The 18,206-nt window shown below is 42.8% G+C and overlaps 2 protein-coding genes across 2 annotated transcripts; one reads left to right on the top strand and one right to left on the bottom strand.

The window, feature by feature from the left end:
* The first annotated feature begins 296 nt into the window (after positions 1-296).
* LOC113295381 lies at positions 297-1,619 on the top strand. Its single transcript, XM_026543717.1, has one exon. The coding sequence runs from the start codon at positions 297-299 to the stop codon at positions 1,617-1,619; it is 1,323 nt and encodes a 440-aa protein (XP_026399502.1).
* Positions 1,620-10,340: 8,721 nt separating this feature from the next.
* Positions 10,341-17,997, bottom strand: LOC113298769 (DDT domain-containing protein PTM-like). Its single transcript, XM_026547595.1, has 9 exons — positions 16,875-17,997; positions 15,678-16,382; positions 14,210-15,503; positions 13,726-14,014; positions 13,513-13,637; positions 12,955-13,421; positions 12,806-12,834; positions 11,743-12,324; positions 10,341-11,649 (listed from the first exon to the last, which is right to left on the bottom strand). The coding sequence occupies exons 1-9, from the start codon at positions 17,699-17,701 to the stop codon at positions 10,559-10,561; spliced, it is 5,409 nt and encodes a 1,802-aa protein (XP_026403380.1). The 5' UTR covers positions 17,702-17,997; the 3' UTR covers positions 10,341-10,558.
* Between the last annotated feature and the right edge of the window lie 209 nt (positions 17,998-18,206).

Genomic DNA, 18,206 nt, shown 5'->3' on the forward strand with positions numbered 1-18,206 from the left:
ACCGCGCAAGGAATGGATATGGTCCTCCCGAAAATTCCTCGACCGATGAAGAAGTACAAAATGGTGGACCCGATGCCGCAACAATGGCTAAGCTCGAACAACTTGAGCAAATGGTTAAGAAATTAGCAGGAGACGGGGAGGACGATAAGTTTCCATAGGTGATTAATGAAGCACAGAAAACTCCGTTCACCCAAGAGCTAGAGTGAACACCCTTTCCACCGAAATGTACACTTTCTACCTTCCCCTCCAGATTCGATAGTACGGGCGATGCAGGAGAACACATCATGATGTATAGCATGTCGTTGGTAAAATGGAAAAACTATGATATGGTCATGTGTAAGTTTTTTCCTGCAAGCCTAGAAGGCGAAGCAAAGAACTGGTTTTATACCTTACCCGACGAGTCCATAGGAAATTATGGAGCCTTAGTGGAAACTTTTCTTGAAATCTATATGGACAACAGTATCGCCTGGTCGAGGATAAATAAGCTATTCGCCTTGGCACGAAGGTTCAGGGATCCCTTAAGATCTTTGACGGACAGATGGAGAAAACTGTGCACCGATATCGGGAAGGTGCCCGTCGACCAACAGATCTTCGGGTTCGAAAACTCTCTAGGGAAATCTGACCACATCTGGATAGCCATGTACACTGAGAAGCCGCAGACATTGAAGGAAATGAGAAAGATGCAAGAACATTATATTGCGTTGGAGGAAATACAAGAAGGAGCACAAGATAGAGGAGTCCAAGAAACCAGTACAGCAGCCGGGGTGACTCCTCAAGGGGACTCAAAGCGATCAGAAAAAAGGCCGATGATACCACAGCAAAGCTCGGGCAAGAAGGAATGGGTCGAGAAAGGAAAAAGGCCTCGTCATGAGCCGAGAACTTACACACCCCTAAACGCGCCGCTAGAAGAAATCTTTAAGGAAGTAGAAAATAGAAATGATATTAGGTATCCGAAGATTAGAGGAATCCAGTTTGACGAGACAAGGAATCACCCTGAGTTTTTCCATTACCATCAGTACCGAGGCCACTCGACCAACAATTGTCGGGAGGTGAAAGATATCGTTCAACACCTAATTAGGGATGGCTACTTGCGACACTTTGTTAAGCAAACAGCACCGGAACCCACCATACCAGACGCTCATATACACCAAGTAAGGATCGATCGTGGAACTCAGTTCACCTGCAATACCATCTCACACTCGGATTCACAAAGGTTCGATTTAGGAACCGATATTACATCAAGAATCCACAAGAATGATCGGGCTGGGAAGGAGGTATTTAGCGTATCAAAAACTTTACCTATGGAGGCATGGATGATGCAGCCGATCACCTTCTCCGTTAAATACGTCCCGATGAATGGACAAGCACGTGGAGATCCACTAGTGATCACCTTACTCATAGAAGAGTGGGGAGTCAAAAGGATACTGATGGACATCGGGAGTTTAGTCGAGGTCCTCCTCTACGACACGTTCAAAAGAATGGAGCTACCCGATGACATTTTAATTCCCTCATCTTATCGGATCTATGGCTTTGATGGGAAAGTGATCGTGCCAAAGTGGGAAGTCACTCTCAGAGTCTCCAATGGGAAGGGATACTTGGACACGCTCACCACCTTCTAAGTTTTGGACGTGGTATCACCTTATGAGGCGATCCTCGGCAGGTCCTGGATCGCAGGCATCAAAGGGGTGGTATCGGCTTACCACCAAAGGTTAAGGTTCCCTTCTTACAAGGGAGTATTGGAAGTACTAGGTGATCCTCGGGTAGCATGACAGTGCATGCAGTTAGATATCCAGCAAAACGAGGAGAGACGATCAAGACAGCGCCGAGAAAAGAACAAAGCTAAGGAAATCAAAGCAGGGGAAGAACTGGAGAAAGTAATCTCACAAGCGATCACAACCTATGAAGCATGCGAGCAAGAGATCTTATAGCAATCAAAGGAGGCGACACCGATCGCGGAACCAAATCCCAACTTATCGGCCCTAGAGTCTACCCGACAGATCAACTTAGGAACCGAGGAAGAACCAAAGCTAGTCAGAATCGGAACCTTGTTATCGGACGAACGGACAGAAAAACTGATAACTCTATTACAGGAACACATGGACGTGTTCGTCCGGGAGATGCACGACATGGAGGAAATTGACCCGGAGATGTGCTCACATCACCTAAGGATAGATCCCAAGTTCAAGCCAATCCGACAAAAGATGCGTCGAATCGCACCCGATCTACAAGCAACGGTAGAGGCCAGGTTGAAAAAATTACAGGTGGCTGGAATCATTCGAAAAGCCCAATACCCGCAATGGATATCTAACATGGTGATAGTTCCTAAAAGGAATGGAGGAGTCAGGATCTGCATCAACTTCAGCGGTTTAAACAAGGCTTTCCCAAAGGAAAAATTTCCTCTCCCCAGCATCGACCATCTAGTAGAATCCATAGTAGAATATAAGGCGATAACACTGACGGACGGGTACTCGGGGTACAATCAGATCCCTCTGGCTCCCGAGGACCAGGAGCATACATCTTTCTTCACACCTAGAGGGCTATATTGTTACACTAAATTGTCATTCGGATTGAGAAACGTTGGTGCCATTTATCAAAGATTGGTGGAGGACATGTTTGAGGATAAAATTCACAACATCATCGAAGTCTACGTGGACGATATGCTAGTAAAGAGCAAGGAGGCATCCAACCACATTGATGACCTTCGGGAAATCTTTCAAACTATGAGAAAATATAAAATTGAGTAAACCCAGCTAAGTGCACTTTTTGGGTCACATCAAGTAAATTCTTGGGATACATAATCACTGATAAAAGTATGGAAGACGATCCCGATAAGATTAGGGCTGTCTTGGAAAGGCCATCTCCGGTAACAATAAAAGATGTGCAGCGGTTAAACGGAAACTTGGCAGCGTTAGGGCGATTCATCTCACGGTCGTCGGACAAATGTAAAGACTTCTTTGGGACACTAAGAAAGGGGGGAAAATTCAAATGGAGCGAGGAGTGTGAGGGAGCATTCCAAAAGATTAAGCAACATCTCGCGAGTCTGCCTGTATTACAAAGGCCCGAGCCCGATGAGGTGCTTACCTAATATCTTGGGGCGACTGGTTATGCCATAAGCGCAGTTTTAGTCAGAAACGTTGGAGAGGAAGAAAAACCTGTGTGCTTCATAAGCAAGACCATGAATCCTGCAGAGAAGAACTACACCAAAATTGAGCAATTGATACTAGCTTTAGTGTTTGCAACGCAAAAATTACGCACATATTTCCAAACTCACAAGATCCGAGTACTTACTAAATCCTCTATAGAGTCAGTTCTCGACAGCTCAGCAAGGTCGGGACGGATTTCTAAATGGAGTGCTTACATTAAACACTTCGATAACTTCTATGAGATGAGGACAGCAGTAAAAGCACAAGCAGTGGCCGACTTTTTGGAGGATTTTCCTTTAGACAATGAAGAGGAAATTGAAGATATCCCAGGTATGGAAGAAGATCGAGAAGATCCATCCGACCTATTGGAAACATGTAGACCGACACGGTGGGAAGTGTTCATAGACGGGTCGTCCAACAAAGACGGATCGGGCCTAGGGCTAGTCTTCACTACACCTAAGGGAAAGAAGATGGTTCACTCATTCAGGCTTGAATTTAAGGCGACAAACAATGTCACTGAATATGAGGCCGTAATACATGCCTTGCGACTAATAGTATAAATGGGGATCCACGATATGAGATTAACTAGCGACTCTCAGTTAGTCATTAGACAGATCAGCGGGCAATATGCCATACATGACCCAATATTACAGAAGTATTGGGAGCTCGCCCAATTTTATATCGGCCAGATACTAAACATCAAGTTCCGACACATCTCCAGAAAAGATAATCGACATTCGGATGCACTGTCATACATCGCATCAATGCTAACAGACTCGAGTTTCGAAGGCATCAAAGTCACGAGAATCTTGATGCCATCTGTACCTGAGACAGTGGACATTAAAGCATATGTAGCCGTAACCACGGCCGATAAATATGAAGCTGGCGATTGGCACAAGCCCATCCACCAGTATTTGGAAATGGGAGAATTACCCAAGGGACGACTCGAGATCAACAAAATTAAAAGCAAAGCAGCAGCATACGAATTACGAGACGGCGTCTTATATAGAAAATCCTACTTGGGGCCACTACTGAGGTGTTTAAGCAAAGAGGAAGGGCACTCGATCTTGAATGAGCTGCATTATGGCGCCGCGGGGAATCACAGCTCGGGTCGAAGCCTGGCAGCCCGCGCCAATATTATGGGATACTTTTGGCTCTACATGGACGACGATGCAAAACATATGGCGTTAATTTGCGACGAGTGCCAAAAGTTCGGCAAGAATATACACGCACCTACAGTGACCTTAAACTCAGTAATTAGCCCTTGGCCCTTCGCCAAGTGGGGGATCAATATCATGGGACCATTGCATGTCAGGTCGGGACAAAGAAAGTATTTGATCGTGTCTACTGATTATTCCACCAAGTGGGTGGAAGCTGTACCACTAAGGCACATTCGGGAAAAGGACGTGTTTCGTTTCATTTGGGAACACGTCATCTGTCATTTCGGCGTGCCAGCAGCAATCGTCTCGGACAATGGAAAACAACTACAAGGCAAGAACATCGAATTACTATTCAACAACTATAACATTCGTAAGAGTAAGGTAACGCCCATTTACCCACAAAGTAATGGGCAAGCCGAGATCACGAACAAAACAATAGCATACAACCTAAAAAAGAAGTTGGATGGAGAGTACGGCGAATGGTGTGAGGAGCTCTATAATGTTCTATGGGCCTACAGAACTACCCGAAGGGAGGCAACCGGCATGTTGCCCTTTATGTTAACCTATGGAACCAACGCCATCCTTCCTACTGAAACGATGATACCTACCACAAGGACTGAGGCATGGATACGGAACATCTCGGAAGATCTAATTCTGGCCAAGCTCGATGACTTGGAAGAAACTAGAGAAATGGCTCTCCAAAAAATGGAAAACTACCAAAGGCGACTACAGCGTGAATACAACAAACGAGTCCGACCTAGGGAGTTCCATCCAGGGCAGTTGGTACTCAAAGAACTACCCGGTTATGAACGTGACAAAAAAGGCGGAAAGTTGGTGGAAAGATGGGGCGGACCATACACTATTCTGGAGAAATTGGGAGAAGGATAATATAAGATATTGAAACCAAATGGAACACCAGAACCTCGGCCGTGGAACGCTCGACACTTGAAGTTATATCACCCATGAGAGGTGTACGAGAAGGTATGACAATTTCGTGCCGAGGTAGGGAATATGAAAATTTCGTCTAATGGTCATTCGTACTCGGGGCGACGGCAGTGTGCAAGTACCGAGGTGACTTACACTCGAATGGACATTTGTACTCGGGGCGATGGCAGTGTGCAAGTGCCGAGGTGTATTACACTCGACGGTATATTCGAACTCGGGGCAGTGGCAGTGTGCAAGTGCCGAGGTAGTCTAAGGGTCCTGGTGGTTGGAAACTAGTGACTGATTGTCGGGGCATGAGTACCCGACAATCGAGCATACAACATTGCTCCCATCTCAAGTGGCCGAAATCACTTTCCCAGGCTAGTTAACCGATAACTCCCTGGGGATATCGAGCCAATACAACTTAGGAATGACCGAATACCTTACCACTAGATCAAATTGACAGTGATGAGATAACTCAATCGGGACACGGCATTGGGACCAATGACCCTCCCTGTTGAGTGTGTTCGACAGAAATGGAATTTACACTAACTAATTAAACATTTTGATGCAGGGAATAGTGAATCCACCATAAACAAATAACAAAGTACGATCGAAGTAACACAAGTTAAAATGTCAAGAAATGATAAAACAACTGATTGGCGACGTAACACAAGTGAAAATGTCAAGAAATGATAAAACAACTGATTGCCGACGCAACACAAGTGAAAATGTCAAGAAATGATAAAACAACCGATTGGCGATGCAGCACCCCATAACATAGATGTTTGAAAAAATAAAGGTGTTCAAGCGAATTACAACCCAAAGTGAAGGGCACATTAGTGGCGCGGCACTACAAAAGATCTGGCTATTCTTTGGGCAGAATCGACCCCGAGCTTGCCTTCTTAGTAGCAACATCGGCCCGCTTCTTCTCAACAACTGCCTTAACACCTTCCTTGACCTTTGTAACAATCTCGGTTCTGAACTTCTCTTTCTCGGCAGCAAGTTGAAGAGTCAGTTGAGTCGACGCCGCTTCAGCAGTAGCCACCTGTCCGAGCAACTGGGTCTCCCTCGCCTTCAACCGAGCACTCTCTTCCTCCAAAGACTTCTCCTTTCCTTGCTCAACTACAGATATAAAGAGGCGATTAGTGACAACGCGCCAACACCATGACATCAAAATAAGCATGAGAACAATACAACATAAGCAAAAAACACCTTCAATCAAGGGTAAAACTACTTTAACGGTTTCCTCAGATTTAAATAAACTACACTCAAGGGCCGAAACCTTCGAAGTTAACTCATTATAGCGATGCTCATTGAATTCATTGGTGGGGCAATATTTCTTATGGTCGCTCCAACTAGCTTTCTGCCGATCATGTGCCAACTGCAGACCCGATAACTGAGATTGAACCCACTCCAACTCTTGGGATTCCTGATCAAATCGAAGAAGCTTCTCTCTTAACTCTTGATTAGACCCCTCAACAGTGTCTTTTTCCTTCAAAATCTGCTCGCAATCAACGTGCAAATCTCTAATTTGGAGTCTCAACTTTCCACACTGACTTTCTAAGTTATCATCTAACAACGTTTTGTCGGCAGTAATCCCTTGAACCCGAGAGAGGCTCTCCCGAAGATTGTCCATCTCATCGGGCACATACTCAAATTCCTGGTATAGAAGTAGTTCGTCTCGAAGCTACTCGAGCTCGGCCTCTTGACGATCTATCTTATCATCCTTATTGACAATTCTTTGACAGAGGTTATCAACATGGTTCAACTCAATGTCTAACTTCCTCTTTAACAGACGATACTCTGAAGCAGCATCGGCATCTATACTAGACATCTCGTCTAGGAAGATAATACTAAACTCAGGATATTGGCACAACAGAATGAATCATAGATACTTAAGGTATGAGTAAATACCTTGGGTCTCGGCCAGCTGCCTCTCCAATCCTCGGGTTCGTTCTTTCTCTCGTTGCAATTGGACACGAAGACCTTCCAGTTCCGCTAATTCCCTCTGCCGCATAGCAGCCTCCAACAGCTTTCTATTTGCAGTCTGAGGACATTACGTTCCACGACATCAACATTTATCCCACATAACAAGTAGGCAGCTAAGAAAATAACTCACCATCCGGTTGAAGGTGTCCTTCAAACCGGCAGAATACAGGGACAAAACATTGATCATCTCCTCATCGGTTAGGGAGCCAAAGTCGGGAGAAGTAAGAGCCCCCAGGGAATTACACACTGGGATCGAAAAGGTGAAGAAGTTGTTTGCACCCGAGATCGGGGAAGGGGAGACATGAGAAAGATTTTCCAGTGACCCACCCCCGTCAACTGCATTTTTTCCATCAGCAGATTCCTCCACCTGCTTCGGCTTTTCTTCTTTGCCCGAGCCACCGACATCATCTTCCTCCCCAAAAAGATCCTCGCCATAGTCATCAGACATCACAAAAACAACGTCATCATCAATGATAACGCCTTTGCTTGCCGAAGATACAGCAGGTTGCTGGGGCATGTCCTTCCTCGGGGCAGACTCATCGCCTTTTGAGTCTTTACCTCTCCCACCAGGCTTACCACCTACAATGGTAGACGAAATATCAGAAGGTTTCTGAGGCGACTTCTTCAGGAAATGGGAAAAAGGTAGCCGATCCTCGAGATGCTCACCATCTTTCGAGAAAGCATCTCCAACCTATTCTTTATCATCTTTCGACCTCTGCACATGAGTCATTGTCAGATTCATTCAAGGCAACAAATAGGGGCAAGTACATGCACTGTGGTTAGAGCAGTATATTTGTTACCTTCCCTGCCTCTTCCTCGACTCCTGTACTAGGACCTCTGTCCCTCTTTCGAAGGTTGGGAACCTTAGGCGGATTACTCTGGGACTTAGGCTGCAAAATACAAACAAGTCAGAACACTATCTTACCGGTTACCCGGGCCAACCAGCTAAACAAATGGAAAAACATACCCGATCAATATTAACCACCCAGAATGGATAAGGCTCGGTCGGAGGTGGAAACTGGCCACTTAAAAGAGGACCATAAATAGCAAGAGGTACTCGATCCCAAGCTACATCACTGGTGTGACGGGCATGCTTATTAGTAGTTCCTCCTTCAGGATCCTCATCTAACAACAGCTTCTTAAAGCCCTCCGGGAGAGTCTTATTGCGATGAGTACTAGCATCAAAACCAGCAAGGTCACCATTAGTAGTAGTCCCACTTCGGTAGTTGGCAACAAAGCTGGCAGGGGTGTAGTCGCCGCCTGAGAAGGATCATAGGTCGACCAAGCAGTAGCAGTGCACTCGCCTCGCCCCCGTCTCTCCCATTCGGCCATGATGCGAAAGGTGTTGCCGTCCCATTGAGCTAAGGCACGGGATGGGCGAATTTTGGAAAAAACTTCATACATAAAAGGATGGCTAGGATCGTATAGAGGAAAGCGCAGTCTGAGCTCCAGTTGACCTTTGGTAATAACGGTCGCCTCGTCCGAGTGAGGAAATTTTATAACTTCCTCCTTCTTCAGAACTTCTTTCTGGCCCGACAATAGTCGGATATCATAACCATGAAGATCAAAATCATCCTTCAACTGTTTGATGAACTGTTCGTCTGGCAGATCTTTAGCAACTCTCTTGTCATTCCTACACGTAAATGAAGGAGAACCATCAGAAAAGATAGAGTTAAGAGCACGATGATCATGATGTGAAGGGATGGCAACAATAAATAAAGAATCAAGAGGAACACCATCATCATCAGAAAAAGTATAACTCACGCACCTCTTCTCAGTCATGGAAGGAGTCGAAGAAGCCATTGAAGAACTGAAAAACAAACCTGGAATAGAGTGTGAAAGAAAGCAACAAATGGAGAGAATCACAGCAGCAGCAGGAAACAAGCAATGATATGATCAAAGGATGAGTAGGGCTCGTGAAAAGAAAAAGAAAAGACAAGGGAAGACAGAAGGTTATTCGAGCAGCGGTTGAAGGAAAAAACCAAGGAAAGAGAATGTTATTTTCTGAAAGAAGTAAATGAGAGATCAAGGGTTTATCCGTCGAACTTATAGTCCCAACAGTTGCAACCGTAGAAAAAGGTAACGGGTCATAAAGGCGGAAGTAATGGGGAACAACATGGTGGAAAACACGGCATGGCCAGAGACGTGGGAGGCGAAGCGGTTTCTTCCCCTCTTGCCGATCACACGAGTGAAAGAAGGGGCATAAATGTAGGTGTAAATAATCCACAGATACAGGTGGAACGATCTTAGGACATGACCCACCAGTAATGGGGAAAGCATGAAGTACCAAATCATCCTATCTAGGCTCGGCGCGAGGAAAGAGGCATCAAGAGGACCCGTGAAGACAGTACGTGTAAAGGTGAAACTCGGATGTGACGCCCGTCAAGTACTAGGGTAATAAATGCTCTGACAAGGACGGTGAGAAGATAAGAAGAATCTGGTCAAAGTAAGATTCGGGACTAATGATATCGGGCCAGGATGAAGGACGATATCGGTCACAACATACTAACAATCAACATCGGACAGTAGAATATCGGGAGAAGACCTCACTAAGCTCGCCCACCATCTCGGAAGGAACATCACTCATCACCCGAGAAGAACAGCAAGGAAGATTTGTCTGGACTAACACTGTAACTTGGATGTATCATCATGTACGACTATAAATAGAGGGCCTTGTAAAGAGTTGAGGACCAAGTAATTTCAGTGAGAAAGGAGAGAGAACTAAGAACATTGCGGTGAGAGTAGAGAGTTTACTAGTGAGATACACCCCTTGTAACATTGAATCAAGTAATAAGATCATCCCTTTATCTCCGTGGACATAGGTAATCATACCGAACCACGTATATCTTGTGTTCTTGAACATCTCTTGTTTGTTGGTTTATGATTCTTTGGATGTAGAAGTAGGATTTTCCACATATACAGATTTGCTTCGTAATCTAAAGAATATGGATAACGCTTCTTCTACCCAAATGCATGGATAGCTTAAACGATTTTGTAAATTATCTCCGATCCACAATTTCACCAGAAAAATCAAGCAATGACTAAAAACTTAGATTATACATCTATTATTAACAATTTTGCTATTAAGAATATACAAAGAAAATCGATTTTCAGACAATTATAATTGAATGCTTTCCCAGGGAACAATTTTTATTTTTTTTTCTTTTTCTTTTTCCTTTCTTTCCGAATATCAGTTAACACTTGACAATGTTAATAAAAAAAATTGTTACATATAGCTCCTTTATTGTTAACAAGGAACCACCCAAAAAATTTTTTGCACCGGACCACAAAATGCAGGACCAGCACTGCCCTAATCCACATAAAAACAAGGTATGGACCCTATTGCCAATCTCTGCAGTTACCACACCTCCACCGGTCATGTCCACCTACCTCTACCCAAGGAGAACAATGTTCATGAATCCGAATCTGACAAATCTCGCAAGAAAGATTTGGGGCTGGTTCTGAATATGAACACATATAACAACTCACAGTGGCACTAGGCTGTTCCACAACTGGGATATGTTGATGATCTCTCGTAGAACCCAAGTCACACTGCTCCACTTTTAGTGGTGAAATTGCGCCACTGATATGGATGTCCCTCCAATCATCTGACATGTCGTTCATCATAGAGGTATCGGACTGGATCAACTGGTCATCATCTGATGCTAACAATTCAGTAAAAGAAAAGTAAGTCTGTGGCTCAAACTCCATCGAGTCATAGTTCAAACCCTCAAAATTAAAGGGTTCGTCTTTAGAACTATCATCAATAGGAAAGTCCCACTCCGCCTCAGGAGGCATTTCAGATCCCACGAAGTCATTTATGACTAAGGGCGGGGATTCCAAATTATAACTTCTCATAGAACTGCCATTTCCATCCTTCTCAGACTTAACTTGCCTTCTAACAGGTAACTTCTGTGGCCCATGAGACGGTGTTTGTGCAACAGCATCACACTGTTCAATTTCGGCTTCCGATTTGATCTCCAATATTGGCTCCACCCTTTCAAGAGAGAACAAAAGAGGAACATTCTCTTCTGCAATCATGCCCTCTGTCTTCCAATCTGTGCTGGAAACTACTTCTGGTTGTTTGATGACATATTCAGATGAAGGATACATTCCCATGTTTCCTTGTTTTGATGACCTCACACTAATCTTACTCGGTCTTAAACCCTCATCCAGATCAATGATCTCCATTTTTGTGTTTATTACTGTAGGAGTAGTTTCAAGCACATTAGGTTGTCTGAGGATGGTTCTAGAAGACAGGGCTGTTCCTATGCTTCCTTCCCTAGGAGCTCTAACAAATGTCTTCCTTTTGTCAGGATCAGCATAAGGGCATTCAGGTGATCTAGTCCTACGGCATTTACAGCACTTGAACCCTACAACGTCAAAAATTTGAGTTTCCTTGAGCTGTAAGGCATCAGCGTGGTACCAATCTGCATATAAAAACACATTACAGCATAAGCAACCTATATAGGGGAAGGAAAATGATCTCATAATATTCGAAATTCTATCACGTATAAACTTACTTTTGCAAAAATTTGCACAGCAAATGTACATGAGATCGGGATTGTACGGCTTTTCACAAAGGACACATTTGGGCGCTATTAACTGGTCTATATGCGCATTGCCTCTTAGAAGTATGTGGTTCTGCCGAAATTCCTCTCCAGTATCCGCACTTTGCTTCTTCTTCCATATAATTCCAAAATGCTCATCAGTTGCTTTTACTTTCTTACCTTTTGCCGCTGATTTCGGACCAGCCGTAGGCAATTTCTTCATCATTTGAGTTCCAACATTTCCAACAGATGCTGCGGATTCATTAATACTGTTTGGTGGCAGTTTAGGACCACAAATGACCAGTTTCTTAACCATTTGAGTTCCAGCAGACGCTAATGGTTGATGAATAGTATTTTGCTGGACAGCTTCACGGGAAGCCATTGCCACCTGATATTCTTGACCTTGCCAGTTCATTTTACTGGTAGCTTGTTTCTTATTGCTCTCATTTAGCGCATAAGCTTTGGCATAGAAACACTTTTTACATGTGATTGTAATTTCCCCCGCGTTTTTCATGGCAACTGGAGAAGATTTGGTGCAATTCTTGTGGCAGAAACCTGACCAGTAAAATGGCAGGATAGAGATCAATTAGTCACTAGCCAAACAACTATTTAGCAAAATCCTTGTCAGCTGCATGGATCTATATGACAACCATCAACAGGCAGCGGATAATGTCAAGCAGATAATGTCAACCATCTAGAAATGAATGTCATGTCAAACCTACGCCATAGTGACGGTTTCAGTGGATAATGTCAAGCAGATAATAGTCAAAAACAAAAACAGTGAGCTGATAAGATAATAATTTAATCATCGGAATTCTGGAAAGTGGGGAAGAAAAAGAAATTGGGCCAAAAGAATTATGTGTACGAAGTAAACTGTAAGGGTGAATCTTGGACACCACAGACCTGTGTATCATACTGAATCTCATGTCTATGGAAGATACAACACTCGGAATATAGATTAAATAGTTTAGAATGTATGTTCACTATAGCATGGAGTAGCTAATGAAGAGCTTGGGAAAATAAATGCTTTCTATACCTTCACATGAGTTGCACTTCACAGCATCCCTGCAAACCAAACAATAGAATTCGTGAGAAGATCTAGAAAGTAGAACCAAAAGAGCTCCACCAAATTTCAACAAACAAAAAAAGAACGCCTAGAATCAAAGAGAAGGAGATAAACTATACCCAAGTAAAACATCTGTTTGACAAGAGGCACATGAGCAGTTCTCACGTTTCTCCCTTTTGTGCACGAGGTACAAAAATATATCCTTCCGAGAGGCTTTTAGCTGCTTCTTTTGAAGTTCCGACAATCCATATGAGTCTTTCTTGGGAGGTGACAAAGGAGCCTTCTCCAAATTGTCTTCAAACTCTTTTATCAAGTACAAAGGAGTTTGTGTTTCAGATAACCAATACTTATCCTTCCCATCAGGATTCTGCTCCACTTCAAGAACACTCTTCATGACACGGGAAGGTAAATGTGTCTGATTACCAAATTCTAATCCGTAGCTAATCTTACTTTCTTGAACCTTCTTATCACAAATGTGAGCATTTCTGAAGGTAGAAATTACGGTATCTGCTCCTTTGCTATCCTGAGTGTTATGCTCCGGGCGAATAAGATCGCTCCACAATATATGAAGGTCAAGATATCGAACCTGAGCATTGCAATATGAATGCGGTACTTAGAAAAGAATGGTCACAACACACAAGTATACATGTATTCAGCAAAAAAATGCTAGAACAAACCTGAAGCGCAAGCTGTGACACGTTCTTACTCATTTCTACTGCTGTTCTCCAAGAAAACCTTCTACTTCGCTTTGGAATCTCAGAGCCTTCGGCATAATGAACACCAGGAATCTTTCTAGAACCACCTGCATAGCTACAGTGTAAGCCTTCTTTTCTAATTGTTTTTAAACATTGAATTTAAAGGCAAGAAATTAAGCCACATGAGAGAAGTACCTCGACGAGCTGCCTTTTGAACGACTGGACATGGTAAAATCCCTTTCTGAAATACAAGCTTCAACAGTTTCCCTCCACGCCACCAAGTAAACTCCTCAGGATTATCATCACCAGGTTCTGTTGCAGTTTCAGAAATGGCTGATTGTTTCTTATTACGCCGGCCCCCTCGCCTGGGAGTCGATCCAACAGAGCCTGTAGCGCTTTGAGTAACAGAGGATTCGACCAGCCAATCATCCACCAGCTTGACCCATCCTTTGGAGAAAGCCACTAGGCGAATGTTCTCCTCAAGCTGCAAACACAATCTTAAGTTCACAATCAAACTCATACAAGAAAAATGTATAGATAGTGTTGAGCCATTATTATACAAAATGATCCTGGAAAAAAAAAGACGCTATTGCTTATTTCTCTGGCCTAATTCACATGGACACTTGGGCCGCACCAGCAAGGTTTATTTTGCTAATCATATATACAGGAAAACACTTACTTCAAGCAACAAGGGCTTTAGAGCATTGAACTTTGAGGCTCGTTCAACTCGCTTACGCCACTGTTCCCGGTACTTTGGGCTCAAGAACGGTCCAACTACCAGATTACTTAAGCTTTCCTCCATGAAAAGAATATATGATGCAATACCAGGAAGGTTTCCCTCTCCATTCTTTATTGGACGAATAGCTCCAAGGATCTTGATAGATCCTTTAATTGCACTAGACGCTGCAAAGTTTAACAAGCATCCTTTCTTGCATGTGGTAGCGGTCTTACATGAATAACACCAGCCACATCTTTCCCGTGGGACTACATCTGTCAGCTTCTTTTCGGGATTTGGCCAGACAAATCGAGTGGCTGCTAAAGAAAATGCTTTAACTTGCATTGTGATATTCTCAGTCACAATCCTCCTAGGGTTGGATGAAGATTGAGACACAGAAACTCGGCTTTCTTCCGTCGAAAGACCAGCAAGACTAGCAGCTGAAGATGCAGCAATATCACCAAGACTATACTGATTTATGTAACTCTGGGGCTTGAATAGCGCCCCCATATACAAAAAATCAGCATCGCTATCTCCTCTAACAGTCTTACAAGCAACATTCTGTCTACCTTCTATGATTTCGTAGGATCTGATTACAGAGCCATTCTTTGTTGATGAAACTGGATCACCTGTGTTGTTTCTCACAGCAACAGACCCATTACCCAAAGCAGAGGCACAAGTAACAGGCATCACATCAATTTTTTCACCCAAGCTTTGGTGTGTTGAGTTGGAAGGGCCAGCATCAGGGATGCTGATCGTTTCTGTAGATGCTGCAGACTCCCTTCCTAGCTGCTCATGACACGTAAAATCTACTTGTTGATGTACTTGTTCAGACATGATAACGTCATCTCTGTTTAGGCCTGGACGATCAGCTAGGTTAACTGTATCCAGGGTCGAGTCATTTAAACACAATTTTTCATCATTATCCAAGCATGATAGCGCCTCTTTCTCGTTGTTAATTTCCTCTAAATTGCTGGAACAGTTATCCTTCTCGTTATCAGTTTCCCTGCAAGAAAAGGTGGAAACTGAAACCAAAGCACCTTCCTCTGCCTCTCCCTGCTTTGTCGTGGCTTCATCTTCTTCAGGCAAGGACAGGTATTTGTCTTCTGGTAGGCCCCAGTAGTCTAAAATCCCCTTTAGTATCTCAAAGTAGAGTGTTTTGTGTTGAGGAGATGAACACAGTGCGTATAAAACCTTGGGAATGCCAGTTTGTTTGTAGTATCTGGAAAATGGTTCTGAATCCATCGAGGATTTGAGTCTGCAATCAAATTTAAAAGGATCGTCAATTCGCATTAATTATAATGTAATGCCTTTTAATAAACAAATTTCCAGAAAGTGAAAAATCTTGGCCAAGCATGCTGCAAATTTCTAACAACTACCAAAGAAAGGACAAGAAAGAGTTAAAATGTTGCAAATGAGTACAAAGACTTACACAAGTAAGTGATTGCAAGTGCCAATGAAAACCTGCTCATACGGATCAGCGCCAAAGATCTCTGCTCCCTTCAGCTTTGCTCCAACTCTGAGAGTTGGCTCCTTCTTGTTAGCAGTACACTCGGGACAAAACCACGACCCCTGTGGTAAAAGCATTTTGCTCACGCCAATACATCTAGAATGATAAGCTGAAGGACACCCATCGCAGCAAAGCAATGTCCCATCCATTCCACAAAGCCGGCACTCATCACTATTTTTATCTTCATCATTTTCAAGAGCTGTGGGTTTGAGTTCAGTAACATCAGAAGCCAAGGAGCTTGATTGTTGACGTGCTTTTGGTTCCTGCAAATTGGTGATTATGTCCATTGCTACAGCATCTTTGCAAGCTGAGGTTTTCGTGTATCTGGGATGAACTCTCTTTGGCCCATTTTCTGAAGGAACTGCAACCAAATCACAATCTGTTACTGCTTCCAAATTCTCCCTCATGTCAATTTCTGCTCTTAGTTCTGGAGATTCTGTGACGTCATCACACAAGATTTGCAGAATTGTCAGCTTTCTAGAAACAGATAAACTGTAATACTCCCTGTCTAGAACATCGTCATAAAACCATTTCCATTCTGATCCCTTAGCGTAACCCATTACCAGAAGGTATTCGACAACATACACTGGCCAAGTCAATGTGTCAAGTAAACTCCAATCCAGACGCCTGCAGTCAAGGAGAAAATGTTGAATCTAAGTTCTAAACAACATTGCATATAAATACACACATAAACAGCAATTATTCACAAAAGTTATCAAAACTTGAATGCATAAGGATATCGGACATATAACACGCCACCTACTGAGTTATACGATGCGTAACTGCTGGATTTGGGTTCCACACACGGATCTTCTTTTTTGCCAGACAATAGATTAAACGTCGTATTGTTAAAAGGCAATGGAGATTTGAGAAGTTTGATGAGAACATTATTTACTATACTAGTTTACTAACTTTTCTGTAGGTTCTGCTTATTAAATAAAGGCATGTTCAAGAAGCTAATGTCTTTCTGCCACTATTGAAGCACCTCAAAGACTGCTTCCTCGTATAACTGTTGGGCTATACGTCATATATGTTGAACAACAGTAGCTATGTGGTGTTTGATGTCATCAATATTACAATATACGTCATAAGATAGATGATTAGATTTTTTATGCATACCTTAAGCATTTTGACGCAAGCTCAGACCCATTGGTAGAAAGCGTTTCGAGATGATGTCTCAATGCGCGCATGATAGAGAAATGAACTGCATCCAGCAAAGTATTAGGGCCAGCATAGTTGAGTGACCCCACAAAATCATCCAGTTGGAAAGGATATAGATACAATTGTATGCTAAACGACCGGAAAAAATTATACACTGAGAAGAGCTGTGAAACACATTCCTCAGGTACATTTATACTCCCTGAGGAAGGAGGCAATAAAGGTGGCGGAGCAAGTGGGACATCATTCTCAAACTGGCGAGTTTTCACAAACTCAGAAGAATCACTTGAAGAGTCGGTGTCTTCATCATCAGATACCAATTCCTCAACCACTTCTGGTTCAACATCAATTTCATCATCAGAACTCGCCTTACTGGTTTCAACTGTCTCACTCTTATTCGATGGTAATCTATTGTTCTTTGCATAACGAGTGGCAATCAATCGATCCAATTTATTCTTTCTAGTATTTAATTTCAAGTCCAGACCTCCCTCCGGAACTAGAATATCAGTAATTTCATCAGACTCTAGATCTTCAGAATCTCCATCTTCGTAATCAACTCGATACAATCCTTCAGTATATGATACAACTTTCCCCAAAAAATCACCATATCCTTCAAACTCTTTCCTCACATATCTCCCAACATAAGTTCTTAATGACTTCCTAGGTTTCTTCTCAACAATTACCTTTGCTTTCTTACTCACAGAATTCTGAATCTTCTCAACAGGATTATCTCTCTTCCTTCTCTTCCTTGAACGATTATTTTCTGACTTTATCTCTTCGGACTCCATCCACTTCTGCCCTAACCTAAACAACTCCCTACTCAGAAATCCTAATGAATCAAAATCCTACAAAAAAAGCGTATATATATACAAATAAAAGAATCAAATCACCGCAACAAAATTTAGGGTTTCTTTTTCAGATCGTAAGCAGGTACCAAAAGTGATCCTAAAATATAAGAGTATCTAAATTAGGGTTCGATAAGAACCGCCATTGACGAACACTTTAAGAGGCATTGAGAAGAGAGAGAAAGATAGAAACCTAATGAGGGAGGAGAGGTGAAGAGATTTTGTGAAAGAGACCAACGGCCTTCCTCTCCCACACTCTTCTACTCGGCTATGTGCGTGTTGTGTTCACAGTGACCATCGTAAGAATCGGGATTCTTTATGATTTCTTAGTGAGTTATTATACTATTAACTCGTTCGAGTCAATATTTTTCGATAATAGTTTTCTAATTATTTATTTTTGAAGCATAATAATTTTCTAATTGATTAAGTTAATAATCTTATGCTTAAA

Source organism: Papaver somniferum, chromosome 7 (genome assembly GCF_003573695.1).
Source record: "Papaver somniferum cultivar HN1 chromosome 7, ASM357369v1, whole genome shotgun sequence".
NCBI classification, from domain to species: domain Eukaryota; kingdom Viridiplantae; phylum Streptophyta; class Magnoliopsida; order Ranunculales; family Papaveraceae; genus Papaver; species Papaver somniferum.

Coding starts and splice junctions, on each gene's coding strand:
- LOC113298769 (XM_026547595.1), bottom strand. CDS start 17,701: ATGGAGTCCGAAGAGATAAAGTCAGAAAATAATCGTTCAAGGAAGAGA. Junction 15,504..15,677: donor ACTTGCAATCACTTACTTGT/GTAAGTCTTTGT, acceptor ATTTGATTGCAG/ACTCAAATCCTCGATGGATT. Junction 13,638..13,725: donor TCAAAAGGCAGCTCGTCGAG/GTACTTCTCTCA, acceptor GTAGCTATGCAG/GTGGTTCTAGAAAGATTCCT.
- LOC113295381 (XM_026543717.1), top strand. CDS start 297: ATGTCGTTGGTAAAATGGAAAAACTATGATATGGTCATGTGTAAGTTT.